Source organism: Pseudopipra pipra, chromosome 9, assembly GCF_036250125.1.
Source record: "Pseudopipra pipra isolate bDixPip1 chromosome 9, bDixPip1.hap1, whole genome shotgun sequence".
Taxonomy (NCBI): Eukaryota; Metazoa; Chordata; class Aves; order Passeriformes; family Pipridae; genus Pseudopipra; species Pseudopipra pipra.
The window spans coordinates 19,801,367-19,828,690 of record NC_087557.1 but is presented as its reverse complement, the minus strand read 5'-3'; the positions used below and the strand labels follow the sequence as shown (position 1 = coordinate 19,828,690).

The 27,324-nt window shown below is 40.0% G+C and overlaps 1 protein-coding gene across 7 annotated transcripts in view; it reads left to right on the top strand.

Moving 5' to 3' along the window:
- Window positions 1–27,324, top strand: part of PATJ (PATJ crumbs cell polarity complex component) — a 145,277-nt gene that overhangs the window by 89,654 nt on the left and 28,299 nt on the right. For all 7 annotated transcript variants that reach the window (XM_064665023.1, XM_064665021.1, XM_064665017.1 and 4 more), the window contains 6 exons: window positions 4,520–4,611; window positions 13,160–13,232; window positions 15,332–15,424; window positions 19,642–19,713; window positions 20,024–20,141; window positions 20,729–20,862. In XM_064665023.1, coding sequence (XP_064521093.1) covers window positions 4,520–4,611; window positions 13,160–13,232; window positions 15,332–15,424; window positions 19,642–19,713; window positions 20,024–20,141; window positions 20,729–20,862 — 582 coding nt within the window. The remainder of the gene's footprint in view (window positions 1–4,519; window positions 4,612–13,159; window positions 13,233–15,331; window positions 15,425–19,641; window positions 19,714–20,023; window positions 20,142–20,728; window positions 20,863–27,324) is intronic.

Sequence of the window (27,324 nt, the reverse complement as noted above, 5' to 3'; positions counted from 1 at the left end):
TTTTTACAGGGCACAAGTTCTGCTTTTCGTTTCTTTTTCCAAGCAGAGGAACCATCTGTGGTGTCCCTGCCTCGCACTCTTGCTGTTTTAGTGCAGGTGTCTGCACTGCTTCGGGTCTTATTAGTCTGGGCTCAGTCCTGTTTGTGATTGTGCCCAGCATGGCCCGCAGTGTGTTCACCTGGAGCTGTCCCTGTGCTTTGAGCCCTGCTGCTCCTGTGCTCTGCATGGCTCTGTCCTGTTGGGAGGTTTTATTCACACTGCAGAATCCACCCTGCTATTATCATTATTATTATTATTATCATCTCTCCATAAGGGACTCAACTGTGCTCTATTAATAAACCAAGCTGTTGAGAGCCCAGTTATGCTAAATTACTGATGTTGGGATATGCTGCCATCTCCCCATCCTTGCTTATCTTGATGAAGATGAGGCAGGAGGTGGAAGGAAACTGCTTGTTTGCATGTGGAAGTTTCCCTGCTTGTGGCAGGTTGTCTCTTCCAACGCAGCCCATTCTGTGATTCTTTGTTTTGTTGTCTGAGGCCACAGCACTTCTTGAAAGAGTAAAAACCAGTCTTCAGAGTCAAGAGTGACCACAGAGTTTGCCTGTTGTCCATTCTGGACTGTTGCCTGAGAGGCAATTATTACTTTTTATTTTTTTGTGTCATTTTTGTCATAGCTCAAAGCCAGAGAGCTTTTGTGCTAAGTGCATTTTTATTGCTATTTTAAGATGCTCAGATAAATTGAAGTTGTGCTGTAATAATAGATACAGCAGTATATTGCCCAAGTAAATTAGTTACCCAGCCAAATTCACAATGCCACTTATGTTTCATAAAATGTGTTTTATTCTCAGTTTATTTGTTGTGGGATCACTATAGAATCATAGAACAGAATCATAGAATGGTTTGGGTTGGAAGGAACCTTAAAGCTCACCCAGTTCTACCCCCTGCCCTGGGCAGGGACACTTTGCACTAGACTAGGTTGCTCCAGGTCCAATCCAACCTGGCCTTGGACACTTCCAGGGATGGGGCATCCACAGTTTCTCTGGGCAACCTGTGCCAATGTCCTTTTAGTTTTTTTCAAAGGAGGGTAAAAATACTTTGTATACAGTTAAGGTTAGTTTTAAGTGGTGATTTTAAAGCTGCAAATAGGTAAGGCTGTGATGGAAAAGCTGTTGTGGAGGAGGGCACAGGTTTTCCAACGTCCTGTCTCTCTCTCCACGCTCTGTAGGTGGGAAGCTATGGGGATGAGCTGCCAGCTCAGAGCAGGATGTCTTCTCTCCTTATGGAGTTTACGGTCTGTTGATCACTTTAGATGATGCACATGTTTGAATGTGTGCCCAGCAAGAAATTTGGGGAGGAAAGGGAAATTCACGTTCTAATTACTTTTTTCTCTCTGATATTTTCCTCATGCTTTATTATTTGGGAGCTTGGTCTGTTTAATGGGGTTTCAATATATAAAATTTGACTGATAAAAAAGTTCTGGAAAGTTTTTCCATTGTTTCAGAGAGTCTGGTTGTATCTCAAAATGCTACAATTCCTGTGGTTAGAAGGAACCTCCTGCACGGGTACAAAGAAATAATTATTACAGAAAGCTATGCCAGTATTTTACTAGCTTTGGGGTATCATTTAACTTCATTTTCATAAAAATCAGATGATACTAATTTTATGGATTTCCATTACTGCCACGTAGTGAAAACACTGTGGGGTTTTGGTGTTTTTTTTTAATATCCATATCTAATGTTTCTCTTCTGCAAATTAAAGTTTGAGAAGCAAACAATCCTTTAAATTTTTTCCTCTGAATTTAAGAGCTCAGATTTCCGTGAGTTTGTACTTTCTGCTACCTCAGTCCATGAAACTGTAAACCAAAACTTTTGTAGGTGAAGGCAACAGTACAGTTAGGATATGTGATTAAATCTGCCATAAAGCAATGTGTGATTATTTTAAAGATTGAACTTGTGTGCTGACCTGACCTCATACCTGTAGCATGTTTTTATCTTTCTCTGTGCTCTGCTGACTTTCCAAGGGGTTATAGAAAGAGACATTTAAAGAAGAGTTGAGGTTGATTTAGATCAGTTTATTTCTTTTGCTTAGTTGAGGCTTTGTTTTTCTTTTCTAATCTCTAATGAAAAAAGTAAAGCACAGATTTATACATTTTGACTCCCAAAGTACTATTTGCTTAATCTGATGTGTTACTTTATTTAAATTGAAAGATTTAAAATGGTGTTTCTTCTGAAATCCTAGACGTTCTCTTTTTTGTTTTATTTAAGTAGGCTTTTGCGCTTTGCTCATCATTGTGGTATCTACAGCATGAATTTATTTTGCAAAAGAAAGTGACACTTTAAAAAAAAAAAATTAATACTGGCTGTAATAACTATGTGGGACAGCCCATAGCCTTGTGGAGATATATTACTTTGATTATGCTTTCATTTTGGTGTAATTAAATAATTATAACTTACAGACCCAGCTCACAGCTAATTAAATTTTGGACTATTTGATACATGTAGTGAATAGGATTAATTTAGCCAGAGTAAAGACTATAAATTTTAATCTAAGAAGTCTGCTGTTTAGAAGAATTGATGGTAATTTAACTAAATCCAAACAATTTGTAAAGCATACACTATTCCCAGTGAATAAATTATTCTTGAGCTTAGAGAAATTAAGTCAACAAACTCACTGAAAGTTTCAAGTTGAACTTGAAGCCAGAATGCAACTGAGCATTTATTTTTGCCCCTGGATTTTTAAGCTTATCTTTGATTAGCAAAGTCTGGCCTAGGTTGTTGCTTTTCTCCCTATCTTTGCCACCATGGCAGTTGCAGACAAAACCATATTTAACCATTAGGAATGTTGACATGATGTTATTTCCTCAGTGCTGATCATTTTATGCCAGCTCAGGCCTTTGTGGACCTTTCTTGGTTCTCTCTTTACACAGTAAATGATTTGGTAGGTAGATGCTTTGCACTTCAATCCCAATGACCAATCGAGTGTTAGGGGTTTTATTCTTGTCCTGGCATTGTCCTTATTTAACTGATGAACTTACATCTTCTTTTGACCCACTGAAAATAAGATGGAAGTATTGTGAAGTTCCCAACATGACCGACGAGCCCATATCACACAAGGCTGGAAGATTTGGCCAGTTACTTCTTGTTCGAATGAAAAAATCTTCTAAGACCACAAACCCTGAATCCAATACAAACATTTGCAGTAACAAAAATTCCTTCTATAATCACTAGTAAATTGTTCCTGGGCTCCGTTATCATTATTGTTTTAAACAGCATTGGTATATCAAATGTGAATGTAAATATTATGTTGTAAATTAAGAGTGGGAGGAAAAAAACTGCAGTATTGAATCATAGAATTGTTTAGGTTGGAAAAGTCCTTTAAGATCATCGAGTCCAGCCATTCCCCCAGCACTGCCAAGGCCACCACTAACCCGTGTCCCCAAGTGCCACATCCACGTGGCTTTTAAATCCCTCCAGGGATGGAGACTCCACTACTGCCTTGGGCAGCTGTGCCAGTGCTGGACAATCCTTTCCATCTAATAACAAACCTACACCTCCTCTGGCACAGCCTGAGGCTGTTTCCTCTCATCCTGTCCCTTGTTCCCTGGGAGCAGAGCCCAACCCCACCTGGCTCCACCCTCCTGTCAGAGAGTTGCAGAGAGTGAGAAGGTCCCCTCGAGCCTTCTTTTCTCCAGGCTGAGCCCTCCTACCTCCCTCAGCCACTCCTGGTGCTCCAGACCCATCTCCAGCTCTGTTCCCTTCCCTTGGCACACCCCAGCCCCTCAGTGTCCCTCTTGGACTGGGGACCCCAGAACTGTCCCCAGGTTTCGAGGTGTGGCCTCACAATGCCCAGCACAGGGGGATGGGCACTGCCCTGGTCCTATGGCCACACAATTGCTGACACAATCCAGGTGTCATTGGCCCTCTTGCCCACCTGGGCACACCTGGCTCATGTCCATAGCCAGGCTGTTTCCCTCTGAAAACAACAGCAGTGGCTTGCACACAGCAAAAGTGTCCAAAGTAGTGTCTGCTGCTGTGCTTTAAGTGTTAGATTCATCATAGCAAAAGTGATGTGGCATGTCCTTAAACTGTCCTTCATCTCTATGACTGTCAGTTCTGTTTCCTTCAGCAGAGCTGAGGAGTCAGCACAATCTTAACAGCCAGTTTTCCTAAATGTCCAGTAGCCTGCAGGTAAAGTATAGGAGTGTCTGTCTCAGCATCTGTGCTGTTGTCATCTCTCTGATTCTTCTCAGATCAAGTTGTTTTCAAAAAATCTAGGAGCAATCCTTAAAATCCATTCTAGGGATCTGTGAAAAAAAAAAAAGATGTCTCTCATTTGTGGCTTACTAATAACAGTAAATTAGCTCTGCATTGCTTCCTGTTTTGTATAGGTCTAGACTTTGCAGACCACACTTTCTTTGAGCCTTATCTCCTTTTCCCACAGTACACTTGGAAGTCTTGGTTGTATAAATTAAAACAAGGTGTACTTCTCCACTTATGTGAAAACCATTTTCTTTTAACAGATAAACAATCAGATATTGTATGGAAGAAGTCACCAGAATGCTTCTGCAATCATTAAAACTGCCCCATCAAAGGTCAAGCTGGTTTTCATACGGTAAGAACAGTTCTCATCAAAACATTTGTTGCACTTTAGTCTATTACATGACATATTTACATATTTAGCCTATTTTGAAATTGCTGAACTTGCTCAGTTCTCTTTGAAGTGGAATAAACCTTTTTCTTGACTGTTCTTCTTGGAAAAATTGAAGAATTCTCCTTAGTAATGTAAAAAATATGAATCTAATGTCATTGAATGCTGATTTTAGGGGTGTCTGCTGAAGACTTGAGCTGTTCCTCTTGGACTTTGGAGCACCCTGATGAGAGCTACTTCCTCCAACCTAAAGTGCTTTAGGTTGGTTCAGGATAAAGTTGAGATGGGCAGTTTGCTCACTCAGACTTCCAGGGGGGAGTGAAAATGGTTCAGAGGCTTGGGGCTCCTGGGAAAGGAACAGGAAAGTGTGGATGGAGCACTTGGAGCACGGACTGGGTAGAAGTGTGAAGGATACCTTTGTGTGGGCATCAAAAGAGGATTTTAAAATTGAGCTTTGACTTGTTTGTGCAGAGGCGAAGCCTGACTTTGCCAAGGAGCACTGGGATGGATTGTGTGGGAGGGAATATGCTAAAACAACCTTTCATCTGCATAAGAATTACATGCGGGCATTTTTATTTTGCTCCAAGCATGAAAATTTTTCCTCTTTGTATGTGAATTAAAGACACCTGCATACATTCACTCAGAAGTTCAGGAAGTTTTGCTCTTATGACTCTGGGCAGGAGGTCTGGGAAGAAGCTGCCTCTTTCCCAGGACTCACATATGCTTTAATACACTGGAATTTCATAAATGTGTATTTAAGAATAAATTCCAGCTGTGACTTTTGTTGGGCACTTACACCCATGCCATTTTATAATGTGTTCTTCTCACTAACATGTACATCATACTTGATATTGTTTTATATTCTCTGCTCATCCACATATTCCCTGTGAACAATGTAATAATCTGTGGGTGAATGCATGTAAATGTGTACATTTACTGGCATGGCTCTGCCTGGTACAGCATACACAAAAATGATGGAAGAGCAACATTAGCACAGTGAGGAATGAGTTGCTATCCTTGGCAGCTCAGAGGACCTGGAGGAGATTAATGATCTTGCCTGCAGCTCCTGTGTTACTTTCCCCAGCCATTGAAAATTAAACGTCACGTACCACAACTCACTCACCATTATTTAATTGCATGTGGAAAATGTGTCTGGTTGGAAGTTCCAGAGGCAAAACCACAACTTATGAAACCAAAACGCAAGAGTGTGGGCTTCTTGCAGCCTGCCCTGCCGCTCCAAGCACTGCAGAACTCCAGGGAAGGGTCCATGTTAGCTCCAGTTGCCATGGATTGAAAATCCTCAGTGCATGTTTTACATAAAGCCATGTAAATTCTTAGCTATGATTCTCCTTTTCAGATTGTCTGTGTAGCAGTGAATTTCAAGGCAAAATTTTATCTTGATCATGTTCAAGAGATATTAGAAATAGATATTGGAAATACCATTGGGTGATTCTCGTTTCCATTGGTAGAGTTTAAAAAAAACCCACCTGATTTCAACTTTTAAGTGCTGCTGCTGATGTTGTGAAGAGCACACACATCTTGTCACTGCTCTTGGCCTTACACTGACAACTGATGTGTCAGTTTGCTCAACCCAGAGAACAGCAATGAAAAGGAATTCTCCCACTGAGAGGATGTCATTTGTAACTGGAGCACTGCCTCTAACATGGGGAGAAAACTGATGTCGCCTTGTTTTTTGATGTATGGTCAAATGTTAACAAAGCCGGGTTAGACTGTCTCTCTTAAAAGTGAATTTTAAGAAGAAACAAAAATAATTTTCTTTTCTCATGCAAACTATATTCCATGAGCTGAGTCTATCTTGGTGCTTCCCATTCCTACATCTTAGACCACAAAAACAGTGGATGTTATTGAATGAAAACATGGGCTGTGGCAGTCCCAGGAGTCTTATCCGTGGCACAGTTCAGTGGAAAAAGTGGGGGTTTTGGCTTTATCAACTATAATATAAAATGGGGATATTGAAATGCCACTACTTAACACAATGTGGTGCCAGCTGGAGTAAATAAGAGCAGCAAGAGGCATCTTGAATCTGCACATGCCTTCAATGGCTTTCCCAACTGCAAACAAAGTGCTGAGTGTAGCAGGCTGAGCTCTCCTGGTAGGTTTTGCTGCTTGGCTGGTTTCAGATATGTTCCTCTGGGCTCTAATGATGTGGAAAGAGCGGGATACCATTACATCTATCATGCTTTGAAAATGATGGAGCCAGTTGCAACAGAAATACTACTGCTTTCCTCCTGAGCGCTGTCATCCCTGAAGCTTCTCCTAAAGGTAGAAGGTGTGTAGAGTAACACAGCCGAAACACATCCAGGAGCATGAAGAGGCCACAGCTCACCATAGCAAAATAACATGTACTGCAGAAGTTGTGAGAGAAATCAATTTGCTCTTCATGTGCATGAAGATATTAATATTTCAGTTTCACCAGTGAAAGGCCTGAATAGATTACAGTTTTTCAGAAATACGTCAGTCTGCAGCCTGAAAGGTTCCTGCGTGCCTGACTGAGCTGACCTAGGACATAAAAGCCAAACTGGTGAAACTCTTGGTCTAGTCCAAGTGCCCTCTTTGACACCCTGAGGCCTTATTTTCCTGAGATGAAGGATGCTCAGCGATAAGTGTGGTGCTTTTCACTTCGAAGCAGGAAACAGCATCAAGGTTTTTCCTATTCCTGCTGTTTCGGTTCATGTGCAGGGCAGGGAGATGTTTCCATAAACTCTTTAATCAGTTGTGAAAGAAGCCCAGAAATTCCTGGGCACAGAAAAGCCTTTCTGTGAGAACTGTAATAACTATCATTAAATAACTTAAGAGAATCACAGAATGGTTTGGGTTGGAAGGGACCTTAAAGATCGTCTCGTTCCAACCCCAAATTTATTTTTTTTCTAGAAAAAGATAAAGAATATAAGGTGACCTCAGCCTTTTTGACTTCTTACTAAGTTACTGAGTTACCATTTGTGCTATAAAAATCTGTTCATACTTTTTTATATTCAGGTAGTGTTACAATTGCATTCCCACCCTTTCCTGAAATTTTTGCTGATGAGACATAGTGCAGTAACTGTTGTGAGAATCACGGATGTCCCCCTATATTTGAAGGCTTCTCACTCTGGTTTATGAGCATCTTTTCCTCAATTAAGTTGATAATGATTATTTAAAACAGTTGATTTTGGCCAGATTCCAATATATAGGTCTTAGCACAGCCCTGTTTCCCAGTGGTCTCATTAATTACGTGAGCTTCTGAAAGCATCTAAAAGATTTGCAGTTACAGTGTCAATATATAGTGTCAATATAGTGGCAATAAGTGTTGTAATGTCTTAGTTACCTTTTGAAATTGTTGGTCTAAATCTCCAACAGGAATTAGCCAGGTAATAATATCAGAAATGGACATGCTTCTTGTAGGAGTGTCTGTGCCCTAGTTCCCAAAATAGAAAGTGTTTCTATCCGTTGTGGTTTTTGTTCATGCATTGTAAGTCCATCCTTGTAAGATGCATAATAAAACAATATAATTAGATTTTACATCTGTAGTAGGAAATCCAGTTTATATCAGAATGCTCTTTTACAGGGAGAATTTTATGATTCAGCAAATTCAGTGGTTTTTTCCATGCTCAATTAACTGTCTTTAATCTGGTTTAGTGCTTCACTGTTGGTATAATAAGCAGATCAAATATAGTTGAATGCTTGAATCAAAGTGAATGCCACTGATTTCAAACCATCCTCCCATTGTGTTCAGTTTTGTGAGTCATTCTTTGGTCTACCTTTATTCTTTAAAAGAAAATTGTCTTGTGCTGTGATGAAACATGAGAAGTGCTTTCAGAGTAAGGGATTTTGCTGATTTAAATACCATCTGTTTGCTGTCCAGAGCCCTCCCACACTGCAGTCATCGTTCTGTTATCTTTGCTTCCTGCTGATGGGATTGTAGCTCCTTGATGAAGCCCACAAATCTCTGTCACCCAACCCCTCCTTCCATTTCCAGGTGTAATTCTAAAGACTATTCTGTTATTTATGGTGGCATGCAAAGGAGAGAGATCCTTCTACTCCAAGGACTGGGAAAGCCAAGACAGTGTCTGGGTTGGCTGTTTAACAGTCCCCATTGCTGTGACTTTGCCACTGGTCTTTGCTCTTCTTTTAAAACCTCCATAAGTAACATTTTATGTTATGTACCAATCTCAAATGCTGTCATACTTCAGATAATAATTTCTTATTTGTTCTAACCTACATAACCCCGTGTGGGCCATGCACTTAAGAGTTACTCAGTGAGCCTTGTGGGTCCCTTCCAAGTCAGAATATTTTGTGATAATTGACCATATTTTAATAGTATAAACTCTGTTTTTACTTGCTTTGATTGCTTAGGTTCTTTCATGTGGGAAAGCTTAAAAAGTAAGCCCTTGCCAGGCACTGTGTGTGCAAGTTTGAACATTTCCTGTTTTCTTCAGAGCTGTTTCCTCCTTGCTGTCATACACATGTGGGAACAAGCACACAGTTGAGGAAGTTAAGTAATTTGGGCTCTTTCAAACCTTTGAAGACCTAAGCTATAGTTTATATGTACATTAGTTGTTCATTTAAAATACCTGGATGCATTTGGCTCTCATGTAGTTAGGAGTGGATGGAGAGGAAATGGAGAACAAGACTGTTCTTGCTGCTAATAGGAGAATTTTTTAGAGAAGATGCATAACACAAAGCATGCAGCTGAAGGAATAATCCAGTGTGGCTTCTCAGTGTGCAGCTTTCCTGCAGCTCCTCTTTTCCAAAGGAACTTCTAGAGGGAAAACAAAGATGAGAAAATGCAAGATCCTGCCCAGATTTTTTTTTTTAATTAACAAGCAGGATGTGGACAGTATATGTTTTTAGTAATTTGCAGGACTTTATGTCCTGGTGTCACAAGTAGTGGGAGTTCTAAGGCTTACAGAGCAAATGTTTATTTCCTTCATCCACAGATCTGTTCCAGTAAGATGTCATATCACTTCATACAAGGGTTTTTATTCTGATTCTTCATGTACCTTTTATTCCCAAGAAACATCCACAACCACTTACAAAGCTGTTGTCAAATGATCTCTGAGTGTTCATGAACTGTGTAGTTGCAGATAGTTTGGCAGGAGAATTGTGTCCCTTAGTTTAGACAACTAGAGGACATCTGGACTTCTGTGATTAGTCAGCAGTTGTCAGGAGCCCCCAAAGAGCAATTCTATTCATCCTGTCCTAAATTAAGTCATTTAGGTGCTGGGATTGCCCTTTTGAGTGGGTCTGGTTTAGGATTTGGCTTGGTTTTTGTACTGATCATAGAAGTTTGGACACTCTTGTAGGTGAGGTGCTCTGCTTTAGACGGGCAAGGAATCTCATTCCACATTAAACAAGGATTTTCTTGGCATTGCATGACAATGAGCTTGTACCACCACAAACCTGAGGGATGTAAGAGTAAGTAAAATGGAAACCAGAAAATTTTCATGAGGGCAGCAGTGACAGGACAAGGGGGAATGGCCTTTAGCTGAAGGACAGAAGATTCAGATTAGATATTAGGAAGGAATTCTTTGCTAGAAGGGTCATGAGGCACTGGAACAGGTTGCCCAGAGAGATTTTGGGCTCCCCATCTCTGGTTGGATGGGGCTTTGGGCAACCTGGTCTAGTGGAAGGTGTCCCTGCCCTGGAATTTGTGGGAGGAGTGATGAATTCCTTTCCTACTCAGTTTATGTGGTCTCAAAGAAATTTAAACAGCTCTCTCCTATCCCAGTATCAGATACCAACCAGTCTAGGAGCTGGAATAAGAGCCATGAATGTTTGTAATTTTTGCAGATAATGAAGGGGGAACACCTAAGCCTTCGTGCTGTATAAATTTCATTTATGTTGCTTTGACTTGAGACTATGAAGCTGTGTCTTGACTGTGAAGGGTTTAGACACCTTAACCCCAAGCAATAGTGAGCACTGGTAACTGAGAACAGCTTTTTTGGAGGTGGTTATGGAGCAACTATTGGCAAATACATTGAATTCTCATTTGCAGTCACTGTAATTTGAATATGATGTTCAGACTTCTAAGCTGTCTGCTCCTGCCTCAAAAGAAGATGATTACTCCTTTTAGTTGTAAATAAATTCACATTTTAGTTGAGGACACTTATGGAAGTGGAGAGCAGAAACAGCAATTTATTATTAGATCTGTCACTTTAAAATATGTTCTCACTTTGATTCTGCTTTGAAGCATTCTCCTTTGAAGCAGCATTAAAGTATTTAAATATGTACGAGTCCTAGCAGGGGGAGATTACAAGTTGTGACACTGTGTAACCTTGGGGGGTTTTATATTTTTTCCTTTTTTTCCCAGGGAATTACTGTAAGTGGGTTTTTATTGCTTGAAATAAAAATGACCATCCATTTAAAGCTGCATAAAGATATTTTCCCATTGATAGAAAAAAAAAAAAGTGTGTCTATATGAAGTCAAAACTAGTTTGGATAGTTAATTACATCCCAGTTTGTCAGGAGCTTCTGCGTAGCAATTTTTAGAGTATTTCCTACAAAGATTTATACATACTTTGTTATTTTCTTGTTTAAGTCTAATTGTGAGCTACAGAGTGGGGTTAGTTTTCATGCTGATTGTGCTTTATATAAACTATTATCAGAAAAAACTCTACAGTCAAAGAAAAATTGGGAGGGCTCCGACACCTCACATGGGATGGTTTATTCTTGTAGGTTAGAAAAGCAACATAATGAGATCGATGTCTCACGAAGATAAGAGGAGGGAGAATGTCCTTGCCCAATATGCCTGGCGGGGTAAAATGCACTTGGAAATTGTGAAATGCTGATGAAATTCCTGGGCTTGGTTCCGTGCCTGCCTCAGATGTGTGTCTTGGCCCCATGTCTCTGCATCACGAACCGCGCCGTGATCTGAGCGTGGTTTCCCACTCTTGCAAGGCTTTGAGCAGGGCCAAGAGGAGAGGCTGGGAGCGAGTACAGAAATGAGCAGCACCCAACCAGTCCCTTTGAATCGTATGGCTGTTTGGTTGAAGATAAGTAAATGAATTCACCAGCCTTTGCCTGCAGGATTTATCATTTCAAATGCCTGTGACTCCCATTTGCTGCTGTGCTGAGAGCTATTGATTCACAGTGTTATTTCTCAGTGATCAGAACATGCTTCTGTTCATTAACTTCATGTGTTTTAGCTTCATGTGTTTAACTCTCAAGGGATAAAATAAGACTTTTTTCTTTCAGGCACTTCTGTAAAACGTTTTTAAGCACATTCTAGTCTAATAGCTTATTCTAGAAATTAAAGAGGAAAAAATCCTGCTTGTGTCACAGTGACATGGAATGTAGTAAACAGGACCAGAAATCAAACCCAGAAGACCCACTGCATGAAAAGTCATTTCCTTTCATCTGAGAAGCTGTGAAGCAGCAATATTGCTGATTCCTCCTAAAAAGGAGACCTGCAAAAAGGTTGGAGAGGGACTGTTCACAAAGGCATGAAGTGATGGGATGAGAGGAAATGGCTTGAAGCTGAATAAGGGCAGATGTCAGTCGGATATGGAAGAAATTCTTCCTTGTGAGGGTGGTGAGGCCCTGGCACAGGTTGCCCAGAGAAGCTGTGGCTGCCCCATCCCTGGAAGTGTCTAAGGCCAGGTTGGACGGGGCTTGGAGCCACCTGGGATAGTGGAAGGTGTCTCTGCCCATGGCAGGGGATTGTGATGAGATGAGCCTTAAAGTCCCTTCCAACCCAAACCATTCTATGGTTCTATGATGATTTGCCTTAGATGTTATCACTGAAATCATATATTACTTGGTTTCATTTTACAGAGGCCAAAAAAATGCAGAGCTAATTCCACAAGCCCCATCATTTTAAATGGCAGTTGAGGAAAAACATTAGCAAGGCAGAATACTGTTTAATGAAAAAAAAAATAGGCTTTTGGAAGTCACAAAGTAATCAGATGTCAACTTCAGAAGCATTTTAAAGAGGAGAGAGGAAAAGATGCCATACATCATAAGCATCTTGGAGAAAATAATGCAGGGAGAATCAGTGTTCATCTCCTCTTATCCCTGCATTTCATAACATTTATTCCAAGTTTTTACATTAAATCTTTTAGACAATACCACAGCAAAAAGGAACAAAAAAAAAAGAAAACGCAATCTAATATATTACAACAGATATTGTATTTCAGTAATGTGGATGTAAGACTATAAACAAGCAGCTTACTGACATGGACACTATTAGAAGAGGCTAACAAAGTGTTAGCACATCTGCTGATGTGTAGGGACCATAAACTCCAACTGCATCCTCTGCTAATCCACACAAAATCAGATTTCCAAAGGATGTGATGTCAGCACGCCCCGGATGAAACTACTGTGGTCCTAGGAAGGGATGTGATCTGTTTGCAAGCAAAGAAGAGCCAAAATGAAGTGCTTTTCTAAGCTTTAACTCTGGTAGGCAACAGTGAATTTTTGTGCTACTGAGAGTAATTTCTTGATGGGCAGAACCAACTCAAAAGGAAAGTTTGTCCATGATGGTTTGGTGTGTAACATGTTCTTTGTTGTACAGGAGTGAAGATGCAGTCAATCAGATGGCTGTTACTCCCTTCCCATTACCTTCAGGCTCCCATTCTTCCATTGAGGTAAGGTTTGTGGGTTGTTATTTTTAATTAGAGATTGCTAAATTAGATAGATTAATCATAATTAGCAGCTCATGATAAGTTCAAGCACCTTGTCTAATTAAACCCTGAATCATAAAATGCGTTGGGTAGAGACCTGACCTAATAGGCTTATTTTCCCCGTCTCTTTTTTATTGATCTCAGTGTTACTGAAAGGCATTAGCAGCAGGTATTAAAGATGTTATTGCTGTACAGGAGGAAGTGAAGGCTCCAAACTAAAACCTTGCCATCTCCTAACCTGCTCCTTTATTCAGCTGGTTAGAGTAGTTGTGGTGAGGAACTTTCGCCTAGAACAACCTTCCAATGCAAAAACTATCTTAGTTTAGTAATGTTACCAGTGTTTTCCATCATTAGAGTTGCTACCTCAGGCCCAGTGCAGACTGATTTCTTTCCTGAGCACCGTGAATCCCTGCAGGGTCACCACACTGTTATTATTTTGACATCTCAATGTGGCGTAACTAAATTTTCTAGATAAACTACATGCTTAGCCTTGCTGTTGCTTTTTAATTCTATTTCTGTTTGAGCTTATAAAGCAAAAGATGCTTTATAATTAAATTGAGGTTTGGTCTTGCCTTGATGAAATTCATGTGCATTGAACTCCTGGTATTTCCATGAGCATCATTGTGATCCCTCAGCACAGGTCCATGTGAGGTAATGCTGGATGCATCTCCTATTTGCATCTCCTTGCTTGCTGTTGCATTGCAGGTTATTTTACCACTGATGGCTGTTCCATGCAGGCCTGGTGCTGTACAGTGCAAGAACGGCTTAGATTTTATTTGTATCTGAGTAATATTTGGACATGCTTTGGCTTCTCGTTCTCACCTTTATCCCAGCAGCATGTCCTGTGTGCAACTGGTGCATTGCAAATTACAGTTTACAGAGTTCGTTTTATTTTTGTTGACTCTTTAATACCTGCATTTGTTCCCAGCTTTTTTTAATATTTGTGTCTTCAGGATGAAGCAGGAAACTTTGTTTAGGCACATTCTGTGCTGTGGTCAAATAACTGTAATTAGACTCTACCAAAGCCTGTGCTGTGTTTGTCTTTAGAGGGAGATGCTTGTGGGTTGAGTTTCGTGCATTAATGGCAAGCTCTTACTATTTACATTATGTTTGTTTTATAAGTAAATGCAGGTTTTTACTTATAGCTAGTATTTTTTTTATTATCTAAAATAAATGTAACCAAAAATAGTGATGTTGTATAGAAGTATGCATTGCTTTCCTTTGGCAGCTCTTCCTGTCTTTAAATAAAGAAAAAAAGCCTTATATCCTGAAATTATATCTTCAAATGTCTTTGAAATAACCGAATAAATATTTAACATTGTGTCTTATGTGCACCCTGCGTGTAGCTTGTCAGATCACATTAAATAGCCTGGCTGGTGTAATGGAATATCAGGGTGCCATAGTTACCATCTATTATTGTGTTAGTTTCCTTTGTCTTATCTCTTTATCTTCATCTGATCTCTTAATATTCATCTTATGCACTTCAATGTAAAATGTCTAATGAAAATTCAGAAATAATTTTGTTTCTATGACTGAAGATATTGAAAATTTATTTTTTGTGGATAGTTCATTTTGCTTTGCAAGAGAGAACAGCTCCAAATTTGGATCAATTATTTTAAAATTAAGTAAATCAAAATAATAGATAAAAATCTTTTGAAATTCAGGACCTGGTTGGTTTAAAAAAGGGAATGAGAAGCAACATGTTAAATTTTACATGTAATTGAATTAGTGATACTTTAGACTAGGCAGGTTTAGATGGGATATTGGGAAGAAATGGAGGGTGGTGAGGCTCTGGCACAGGTTCCCTGGAGAAGGTGTGGCTGGCCCATCCCTGAAGGTGTCCAAGGCTGAGTTGAACGGGGCTTTGAGCAACCTGGGATAGTGGAAGGTGTCCCTGCCCATGGCAGGGGATGGAACGGGATGATCTTCCAACCCAAACCATTCCATGATTCTACCAACCTGTTCAAACTAGGTTTCCTGTAATGTGCTGAGTATGAAACAGAGATATCGAGGAGGCCTCTTCATACATCTGTTTAAAAACTGTTGTCAATCCTTTCCCCCAGGATCATGGTGGCACTGGACCTGCAAGTGGTGGCGAAGACCCGAGTTTGGAAGTTGTCATGAAAAGTTTGACTGATGAGGAATCCAGCAAAGCTGTAAGAGACTTAAAACAACATTTAATCATTGATTAGAGCTTAGGAAATGGAGGCTCACTGGCTTGATTGCTTTTCTCTGCTTTTTTATTGGAGTATTGCAGCACTTATGTCAAAAAATACCCAGTATATGTAAAAGCAAGTTCTCAGCTTTACATACACAGACTGTTTTCATGAACTAAGCAGTCAGTATAATTTGTTAAAATATCAAGATAAGAGTTTTCATGTAGCCCTTTGGCCCTCTCTTGGATTCTTAGGCATTGAGTTTCCATTCCTGCCATCCATGTGTGACAAACTTCAGAAAAAAGCCTGGTTTGTAAATTGTGTTCTTATTTATATTCATAGCTTCATAAATTCTAAGGCCAAAATGTCTATTATCATAATCTAGTCTTGCCTCCTGAATAACACAGCTATAGAGTTACTCTCAGCAATTTCTGCATTAAGCTCATAACTTGTGGTTTAATGTGGGTCTGTCAGTGTGCTCTGTAATAAATACTCAACTTCTCATTGATACAGATGGAGCTTTTTGTTGTTTAATAGGTCAGGATTGTGCATTATCAGAAATCTGAAAGTCCTTCAGGGTGCAGCTCTAATCTCTTTTTTTTGGACTCTATGTTAAATAAAGTTTAAAATGGAAAACTACTAAACATAACTAACGTAGAGGTGCCTAAAATTTGCTGAGGCAGATTTTTTGCCCTTCTCCTGTTTCAAGGAGTGCATTGGCTGAGACTTGCTGTGCCTGCACAGTCTGTATGTGTCCTCAGCTAAGAAAACCTGACATTTTTGGATGGTTTTTCTCTTACATGTTTTCTTCCTGCCCCATCATGTCTTTTGCAGAGTGTCCTGGGTTTTGCAAATATAAATTGAATATACATAATGTTCTGTAGCTAGTAAGTAATTAATGAGTCTGTGAACTCCAAGAGTTAGAAAGTGTTATGTGCTATTCAGTCATTAGAATTAATCACCATGGATTGATTTATGTTCCTAATGGATTACAAAGAAGTTGAATTATTGCTATTTGGTAGCTTTGTGCACAGTCCTTTGATAGGCTGGAATATAAATGAATCAGAGTTTTATTGTATGTATTTACAGGTGTTATTCGCCTGATTTTATTAGTGTTCTTGCTCAACTTGGCAAGAAACTTTAGAGAAATTACAAGGTAATATGAGAAATTGCTCAAAGACTGAAGTGGATAAAAATATATAAAATCTCTTATACAAAAATGAACTCTTGGTATAAGCTATTGTGCTGTGCAGCTTTTTGAATAATATTAGAGGAGATATGAATTTAATGGGGAAAAAAATTGCAGCAATCCAAGAGAGGTGTGGAGGGAAGATACCTCTGGAACAACAGGAAACCCAGTATACATTGGCAGCTTCTTTTCAGACTTGAAGCAAGAAAGAAGGGAACTGTGAAGCCAAAAGGTAGGAGTTGAAAAGTTAAAAAAAAAAAAAAAAAGATGAAGAGTTGTCCAAAATAGAGCAGTGGCAGGAAGGTAAGAGAAGACAAAGGGCTTCATTCAGTGGATATTTGCTTAGAGGTGTCTCGCTAATTTCTCCATTAAATAAACACTATTGAAAAGTTTAGGGCTGGGAGGTGGATTTAGAAAAGTATTGGAATGTCTGTAGATCCAACTGCTTGTTCCATAACACCTTCAGTTGGGCCAAACCTTGGTTTAGGAGTATAAATGGATGAAAAATAGTGGCAAAAGGCAGTTTTGCAATTTCAGTTTTCTTTCCATCAGGATTTTAAAACTACGTGGCAAATATTTCTGAGTGTATCTTAAGTTCGGTAATACTGATGGTTGTGATTGTTCCCTTCTGACCAGAAGGAAGTGGGTTTGTAGTCACACTGGCATTAAGACTCTGACACAGCAGAGCAGCATAAGAAAGCTCAGTATTTTGGGGAAAAGAGATTTCTCTTGCAGTCTTTAGTGACTGTAGAGGCAAAAGAAAACCCAGTGCCTTGTTTTTCGGAGCGTGATGGTTGTTACTAGAGCCTCAGTGCTACTTCACCATTGTTGTTGAATTTCTCAGTCATGTGTCAGGAGAAATCAGGAATGTAAAAGTCAACAAGTAAGATCAAGTTCACTGAGTAAATAAAAAGTATGTGCTTATCAGCAGAGATCTTCCACAAGTATGTACAGCTCAAAGCATGGGCAGGATGTCTCACCAAGTGACAGCTGTAATAAAAGGAAAACTAAAAAAATTCGCATCGTTCTTCATTCATCTGTTGCTGATAAATTTGTCAGTCTCTCCCAACATACTCTTTGTTGTCACTTCATCACTTTAAAAGCTATAAAGTTCTATAATGGACATCATTGTAGACTTGGATGATAAGAAGGGGGAAGGAAAACAACTTTACTTCTGAACTGGAGCCAGTGGAAGTGTTAGGCAAAGTCTGAGTGTTTATTAGCTGAGGTTTGAGGTGGCCTGAGAGAAGGTTGTGGGTTTCTGAGGACTGGAGCAATCTCGCTTTCCACAAAGTGTTGTTGGAAGAGAATTGATGTAAGAGGGCTTTGAGATGTTCTGGAAAGTTTTAATTCAACAAAGGTAAAAATGGTATGTGAAAATGGATTCATTTTCCTTTAAAGATTTGAACCTGGAAAAATAATGTGTCTTTACCACAAACAGAAAACACAATCTTGAAACATTGGCAAAGAGGAGGAGCTTTGTGAAAATGCTTTTGGATGGATTTGAGGGGTTTAAATTAGATTAAATCAGTCGGTTGCAGGCTTATGACAAATCCTGAGTGTCCAATTTGGTGCTTATTTTATTCAGGTACCTCCAGCACAGTCTTAGTTAAAAGATTAGAGAGATGTAAAGATGATGCTTGGTGTTTACTTGATGTTCAAGATGAAGTTTCAGATTTCAGTCACATATCACAATGAAAAAGGGAAGTATGAAATAATTTTTCATTGCTCACTAAAACAATCTCTCAGAAAATGACAAAGCAGTCTTCCCATTTCTCCCCTGACACCTCTGATAATACAATGAGATCACCACTTTATCTTTTTTTCCCGTTATCCATTTGGATAATTGTTAGAGTTGTAGAACTACAACTTGGAGAAAAATGCAAGGGAAAAAAAAAATCCTGTGGGACTTGGCATCATTTAACATAATAAAACTTTTAGCAAACAAGGCCAGTATTTGCAAGCTTGGTTACCTAAAATTTGATTTGCCTTTTTTTTTTTTAATGTATGAATTGTCATCTTAATTAGAAATTCTTTTGAGATGCAGAATATCTCTGTTGTCTTTTGAAGCTGGTACTCAGCTTTTCTACAAACAGGGCTGTTTATCAGGGTTTTTAACATCGGGGAAGATAACTGATACTGGAATCAAAGTGACCCCAGTTTGGCTATGAGCTACGAGGGAGAGCACTGTAACTGTCTGGAAGCAGTTGTAGAAGTAGGAGATAAAAAATATATTTTAGTGGTTTGCAAGGATTCAAAAAGAAATAAGGCTACAAGTGGAGCCTGTGATTGAAATACCATTGTTGGAGATCTTAATAATGAGGCCGGAGGATGCATTTTAAGCAGTTATTTTATCTAAGAGTGCCAGAAAGGTAGGGGGAGGTGGAGAGAGCAGATGACTTTGAGCCCTGTTCTGCTGTGGGCACTGAGGGGAATTGCTGTCCTGGTCATTCCAGAGGACACACTTCCTTCTTCTATAGAGCTTCATGTTGCTCTGGAGCAACATAGAGCACATGTGATAATCTCCTCCCTGAAAGTCCCTCCCTTACGTTGTATGGCTTCAAAACTGTGGGGTGTGTTTTTAATAATTCCTGTGTTCACACTGGATTTTTCTCTTCTCACTTTGGATTTCAGCTTTGTTTGGAGCTGCAAATGGACTTACACAAAGAAATTATAGAATCTTAGAACCCAACTCAAATTCTAGGTTTGCCATGGGCAGGGACACCTTCCACTAGCCCAGGTTGCTCCAAGCCCCATCCAGCCTGGCCTTGGACACTTCCAGGGATGCGGCAGCCACAGCTTCTCTGGGCAACCTGTGCCAGGGCCTCACTACCCTCACAGGGAGGAATTCCTTTCCAATATCCCATCTAGCCCTTCCCTCTGACAGTGGGAAACCATTCCCTCTTGTCCTGTCCCTCCAAAATATCACTGCGTTAGCACAGAATCATCATCTTGAGTTTTGGAGGATATTTTATTTAAGCTAAAGAGACATTTTCAATGCACCTAACTTTCTTTTTTTCTTTTTTAGGATGTGAAACATAAAGCTGAGAAACCAGTGGTGGCAGATGAGCAGGAAACAGAGGAGCAGCTCCCAGAAAATGTACGGGTGTTTAGGAAAATATCTCTGTGTTTATGTTAACCAGAAAGGGAGGGTTCTGAGGGCTTCATCTAGTTGAAGAGTGAGTGATTTATGAGGGGAAGGGGCTAACTGGGGAGACATTAAAATAATTTTATTGGTGGAAACTTGAAAAATTACTTCTTTTTTTTAAGTATGTGGAAATTGCTTATTTTCCTTCTATTAAGTTTGAGGATTTAGTAAGGTATGATAATGAACAGCTAATGATAATATCAACTTAATGTGCTATTCTATGACTGATAACTGATCTCTCTTGCTTCTGCTTTGCTTTTAGGACCTCAACCAGATCAAACAATCTAAATCTTCAACTAAAGTGCCAGTCAGCTTACAGGAGATACCCCTGGAGCCAGCACCTACTTACCTTTCTCCAGAGGCAGAAGTCACCAGCCGTAGTATGAACCAGTTCTTTTTTTCACAATATAGTGTATTTTTAATACCTTAACCCAGGATGGATGTTTCCATTTTGCTTTCCAGATAACTTTTACTGAGATTTTTTTTTCTTTGAACATCCAATGACCTATTTTTTATAGTGTTTGTGTTTTTCTCTCATTTTACAATTTTTGAGAACTTGAAGGTGTCTTTGCTTGTTTTTCTTGACTTCTATGTACAAAGGTCTTGTTCCTGTTTTTGAGTAAAATACAAGTCAAGACAGTTTGGGAAATTTGTCTGTTCCATGGTGCTGGAATATGTACTTATCTGTCCTGAATTGATCGGGACCCCTTGCCATCATGATCTGAATTGTCTAGGTTTTAGCTGAATTAGATGTGCTCCCAGACGTTTACTCTGAACATTTACTTCCAGAACTCAAGTTGTTCTGATTTAAAGAATTCAGAGGTGACTCAGAATAGTCCTCTAGTTCAGTTGTTTAAAATTAATAGGAAAATATGAGCTTATTAGTTGTTGTTGTACAATTCCTTTGGTGGTTTTAATTTTCTTATTGTATAGTGTGACTTATTTTTTTACCTTTTTATGGTCTTAGGTGTCTTTCCACCTCCACTGCCTGTGGATCCAGCAACATGTCCCATAGTTCCAGGGCAAGAGATGACTATAGAGATATCTAAGGGTCGGTCAGGCCTGGGACTCAGCATCGTTGGGGGGAAAGACACTCCACTGGTGAGTTTCTATTAATCTAGTATTTGCTGTCCTTTTTAAAGAATAGCAGGCAAAGACAAAGAAAACATGGAAAATAATAATGCCCTTAATGTCTAATTGCTGTAATGAGTTGTTCAGGACAGGGAGGACAAGCCAACAACTCCAGTCTCCAATAATAATTGATAGTTTTGCCTTGTATCAGATCAGTTGCTGTTCCTGTTTAAATTGAAAGGTTTATGTTTCAGTAATGCTTTCTGCTATGGTCAGAGGTTACAAGTGTGTATTCTTTTATTTAACCATTATGAATTAAGAGTTGCAAGCAGGTAAGTTACCAGAATGGTTGGACTAGAAATTAATGTTGCAGAGGCAGAACTGCTTCAGCAAGGTTAACACCTCTGTCTGGAGAGCAGAAATGCTTAGTAGCTGTTTAAATAAACTGTGATTTATCTGCTTGACAGCAAAGCCCTTGCTGAACAGAGGTAAACCAAAGGTAATCTTTTATTGTTTTCTGTGTCTTTTGGCTTAATCTGCCTCTTGGATGTTCTGTTTATTAAACAAATATCTTCAGATGAATTAAAACATATCAATTCAAGTGTAAGCTCAACAAGTTGGTTGCTAAACCCTTCTCTGCCTCTGCTCTTGCTGTTTCCTCTCCCTTTTCCATTTAAGAGATATTATGCTACAGTGTAAAAGATGCCAGATTGGGTTTTTTGAACGTCAAATTCAGTTCTTTCAGTAAACAATTCTGCTGCAGAGATATCTTTACTGGATTCTCCTTAATCCCCTGCCACAGAGACACTTCAGGCAGTGGAGCTGCTCTGGTACATGCAGATGGTCCCCAGAATATCATAGTGAGGCGTCATTAAGCCGTGAAGTGCAGTGAATGTCAGCAGGTACAGATAATTTCAATGTAGCAGTCCTCTTCCAAGAGACCAAGAAGAAAAGAAGAAAAACAGTTCAAAGGAAAAAAGAAAGGAAATTGAAAGGAAAAAGACAGTTTTGTTTTGCAAAGTGTAGGCTGTACCTTTTACAGCATTGAAACTGAAATTGGAAAAAGTTCAGCTTTTGGTCCCGTTTATCCCAGTCTCCAATTATGCAGAGTTAGGTTGAATTGCTCTGTTTCACATAGAGATGGAAATGAGTTATGTTGAAGGCTTAAATCAGCCTGTATGGTTTTCACTCTCTCCATCCACACACAGTTTTGTCCCAGTCCCTTTTTTGTCAAGCTCCTTAGTGTTGAGTAAATTCAAATAAGTTGCTCAGTGTTAGTCATCTCCCTGCTTTTTCATTTAACTGGAATTTGGAAATAATACATGGCAGTCTGTCAGACACAATATGGTGCTTGTCTTTCATGAGATTTTAATATAAATAAATGAAAATTGTAAATAGCTGCTTTACAGAGCAGATGAGAAAAATGCAAAGGATTTTATTCTTTAAATTGAGTAAATGGTTTTCGTTAAGTGTTATACTTCCATTAGTTCATTCATTAAAGTGTCCTCGTAGGAATTGATTTTAAAAATCTATGCACTTGAGTGCTGTAACTAAACCTATGAAGGGAGGGAGGTCCAACTTCCCACTTTCTGATCCTCGACTTACAGGACGTACCAAAATGAGTCCCTGTTTCTTTTCGTATTTCTGAATCTGATCATTCAAAGGCAAGAAATGGTGTTTCATAAGGAACAATTTGCTTTTGGGAAACCACATTCTAATCTGACCATTTGCCATGTGCAGAGACCCTCTCTGGGATTCTCCATAACTTGCTTATGCAAAATGGTCTGTGCAAACCTTTCTCCTCAGGGCAGGCACTCAGGGTTGTGTCTTTAATGAGATCCCAGAATCCTAGAATAGTTTGAGTTGGAAGGGACCTTCAAGATCATCCAGTTCCAACTCCCTACCATGGGCAGGGAACCTCCCATTGCACTGCTTTGTGCTTCTGATCTCCCCCAAATTACTTTGCTGCCTTTCCTTTTCTGCCATGAAGTCAGAAAACCTTTTGTAAAGAGTTGAAGTTCACATGATATAATAGAGAGTAAAAGCAAATATTCCTCAGGGCTATAGGGAAGTTTCTGTCTTGCTGAGTTTCATGGTTTAGAGAGGAAATGTAACAAAATAGGTACATGGAATTGAGTGATGTATTTGTCTTGCTCTCTGCCATTTGTTTTTAACTCAGTTATATAGATGGACATCTTTTGTAGTTTAAAAAAGGCAGTGCAGAGAGATTAGAATGAAGCTATAATTGGCTTCAGCAGTTTGGAGTTCGGTTTTTTAGCTATTTTTGAATTGTCAGATCAAGGTTAGAAGGAATGGGAATGGCACCATTTATAGTCCATCTCTGCAGGCAGGAAGCAGGAATGTCTTTGGTACTCTTGTAGTTCTAATAGATGACACATACAGAGATGGGATGCCCTGATGGGTCCATGGAAAAATGCTCCATCCAGGAAGGGAAAAGTCTTGGCAAAATAGGGAGCAGGAGCAGTGTCTGTGCTGCACAGCTGCAGGAGCTTTTTCTTTTACCTTTTCTTTTTCCTCTGAGAAAACAAGACATGAACACCCACTTCTTCTTCCTTCTTTTTCTACTGAGTTCTCTTTATTTTGTGTCTGCACAGGTGTGTAAGTGCCTACAAAACCATGAAGGATATGAACCCCAGTTGCTAGGATTTCTGAAGTAATTTATCAATATGGAGGAAACCAGGAATGCTGCTTCTCAGAATTTGTCAAATCTAAAGTGGACATGCCAAGAGTATAGATGTATTAAAATGCACTTGATCTAAAAACACTGAGTGCTGGTACTCAACAGCAGTTCACATGGGATGGGAAAGCTCTCTCAGAATATTTTATGTCTTTCTTTAGCACAAGATGTACATGCCCAGCTTTTGGAATAATAAATCTGGCAGCTGGGGACAGACTGCTTCAAAATGAAATATAGAGTACAACTTTTAAGGCATAACCTCAGGAATCTCATCAGGAATCACCAAGTAGAGGCTTGAAAAATACAGGCTGTGAGCAGGGAGGTTAATTTGTTCAGGAGGTTGGAAACTAGTGTCTTAACCCCTGTGAAATGGTTTTTGGTGAGATGTCCATCCCATTAAGCTCAAAACTCTTTCCAGTCACAGGTATTCTAGGCAAGGTCTGGGGTTGTGTGTTTGGGGAGCAGGAGAGCATCAGCTGAAAGGATGTGTGTTTAGAAAAGACACGGGGAAAGGAGGATTGTCCTTGAGAATTGTCTCCATGTTGTTGATTTGCAGACTGCTATAGCCCTTAGCAGTTCTATTTCATTTTACTCTAAGCGTTGATATTTTTTAATATTTTTTTTCTTCACTCTCTTTTATTTCACCTTCCCACGTACCCCTGAGAGAACACAACACATGGCCTCTGCTTTAAAGCAATTGAAGTGCAGAGTGGAGCTGGCTGAAGCACACGGGCTTTCAATTTGTGAGAAGGTTTTTTTCTTGGTTGTAGTCCAATCAAACTTGTAAAAGTAACCTCAGAGTGGGAATTTAAAATAGAAAAAAAAAGTGTTTTCGGAAACATCCCAAAATGAGGTTTGAGGCCCTAGTGCTGCTCCTCAGGACACCTCCTGCCCTCTTGTCCCCCCTGAATTGTGTATAAATGCTTGTCAGCCCCACTGCTGCTAATAGCAGCCGTAAACCTGACAGGGGTGTCATTGTCACCTGGCAGCTGCTGGTGCTCCCAGGACGCCTGAGCTGCTCCAGCCACGGTATGCCTGGGATTCATGGCAGCTGTAGACCCATGAGCTGGGCAGGACCATCGTGCCTGGACCTGGACAAACTATGACTCTTAGTTACACGTGGGGTTCAACTTCAGATTTGCATTCATGGCAGCAAGCCAGTGTTGGCATGGCCAGCTATCCCTGGGCTGCAGAGCCCTGGACCCTGTGAATCCAGGACTAATAACCAGTCCTGTGGGATACAGGATACAGGACTGGCAGCATCAGATAGTCCCGTTGTTCACCATAAATTTAGGAAATGTTCCTTAGTTATTCTGCTTTTGATTCGTTGCATTCTGTATAAGGCAATTCTATATAAGGCAGTTTCAAGGCAAATAATTTAGTTTCATATAACAGGCTTTTTCCTCTGAAACTGTTTTGTCGTAAAGTTTCTATGAGATTTTCATCTTCAGTCCTCAGAGAACACGATGTACAAGGAATTGTTTTAAAAAGGAGTCCTGGTACTCCTCCAAATGGCGTGTGAGATTTACCCAGAGAGGTTGTGGCTGCCCCATCCCTGTAAGTGTTCAAGACCAGGTTGGACAGGGCTTGGAGCAACGTGGTCTAGTGGAAGGTGTCCCTGCCCATGGTAAGGGGGTGAAACAGGGTGGGCTTTAAGGTCCCTTCCAACACAAACCATTCCATGATTCTGTGAAATCTGGACCCCATTATCACCCCAGCGTGGGTGAATGCTGCCATGTCTTGTCCAGTTAACAACTTGCAATGAGCCATTTTCTATAAACCAGGATTGTTAATTTACAGAGATTTGATTCTTGGCAGTACATGGAAAAAGCATCTCTCTAAAATACAAACATTTTCTTAGCAGGTTGGGAGCACTGTTTTGCTTCCAGCTGAATAATTTAGTAATGGTCAAGTTGATTACTGGTAGTTATTGGCTCTGTCTTTGCTGCCTGGGTGATTAAGATGCTCAGGCGAGCCGGAGGGGATTCAGACTTTTCAAGGCTGGTACAGGGATGTTCCGTCCAGGCAGGGTTAGAGAGCCCTGGGAGGGAGAAATGTTCAGAGGCTTATCTGGGGCTTGAAATCACAGCTAAGTGCTGGACAGGCACCTATGATATAAAAGATTGAAGGGACTGTAACCTGGGGGCTCCCTGGAGGTGAAGTGGGTAGGAAGTGGTCATTGCCTGAACCTTACACAGAAAAACATACTTTATCCTGTGTCTTTTTTGTTGAAAACAGCAACAAACCTCTTATACTGGATTTTTTATACTGGGTTGTCTACTTTGAATTTGGTAAATTTTCTTTTTGTACTTTTGCTTTCCGCTGACTTTAATAGAATGCATTTTTAAGGCACTTAACAGACTTGAAGGTACTCCACCAGTAAAAGAAAGTGATCCATAAAGGCAGGGAACTGGAACACTTGAGAGTACTCCAGAAAGTAACAGAATATACTTGTGCTCAGCTAACTTGAGTTGGTGTGAGAGCTGGTAACACTGGAGTTGGGGAGGAAAAAGCTGTTCTAATATCATGTGGGTTAGCCCAGAAGGTTTTCTGGCTTGCAGTGGAGCTGTATGATGGTGGGGATGCAGCTTGACAGAAGAATATTTAAATTCATTCTGTCAGTCCAGGTGAGTCATACCTTGAATAAACCCCATCTGTTAAGGAAGGGCAAGGGAATAATCAAGAAAACTGTGACTTGAAATTGCAGCTGTTCGAGACACGATGTTTGCCCCCGGAGCTGTGAGGGCTAATTACCTTGTGAGGGCTCCACGCTGCCAAGATCAGGTTGTTCCTATACCAAAGCCAAACCTAAGAGCTCTGTTTTGTGCTATGCTGCAGTCAGTCAGCAGTGGGGACCTGCCTAAATGTGACTTCTGTGTTACTAAACAAGCAGATTCTCCCTTGGTTAAGTTTTTATCCCTCCCTCCCTCCCATCTCAGTTTTATTTAGATTCAGGCAAAAATATCTTCATCAGGTATAGACAGCTGATGTCTGAGCGATTCTGTAGACAGTCATCAAATGCAGCTGAGACTGAAACTGTTTGAGTGAAATATGCTTACCTTGTAACTCCAAATGAAAAGGAAGATATTGGCCTCCAGAGGGTTTCAGCAATATATTGGCTATAGATACTGTTGCTGTTAAATCTACCACACAGTGAATGGAACAATAGAATGAAAAATGGGAATAGAAGTCTTGAGTTTTTAATTGTGGCTTGGGTATTGTAGAGGAAAAGTTTGCGGCTGGGAGAGGAAAAAAAATGCAATCTCTTCTAAACCAACATTTATAAAGCAGAAGGCAATTTACTGACAGAGTGGTAAATGCAGTTAGCTTGAAATTGTGAGGAATTGCTTTGACTCCTGCTTGGATAATGTTAAAATGAAGTTGGTGGATTCATCATCATTCCAGAAGGACGTTAGCTTACAAGAGCATGAAAAACCCAAACTGCTTTGTACATGAGTTATCACAAAAGGGAATTAGGGCAGTAAGTTTTGCAAATCATGTCTTTGATGGGTCTTTGGCAAGGGTTTAGCTGATGGGATGGCTTGCTGGTGTAGCAGTCCCTTGCTTGAAGAAGCTGGTGTCTTCCAGGAATGTAAATCAACCCTAAAATTTAAGCTGACAATATACAAAAGCAGTAGGACCTGTCAGAATGGACTTCAGGATGATCCTGGCTGCTGCTGGTTGAAACCGCTGGTTTTTGGCTTCCTGTGTCATACACACTCAGGATCTCATGCATTCTTTATAACCTGTGCTATGCACTGTACACTACAAACTTTCCTTTTTTTTAAATTTAA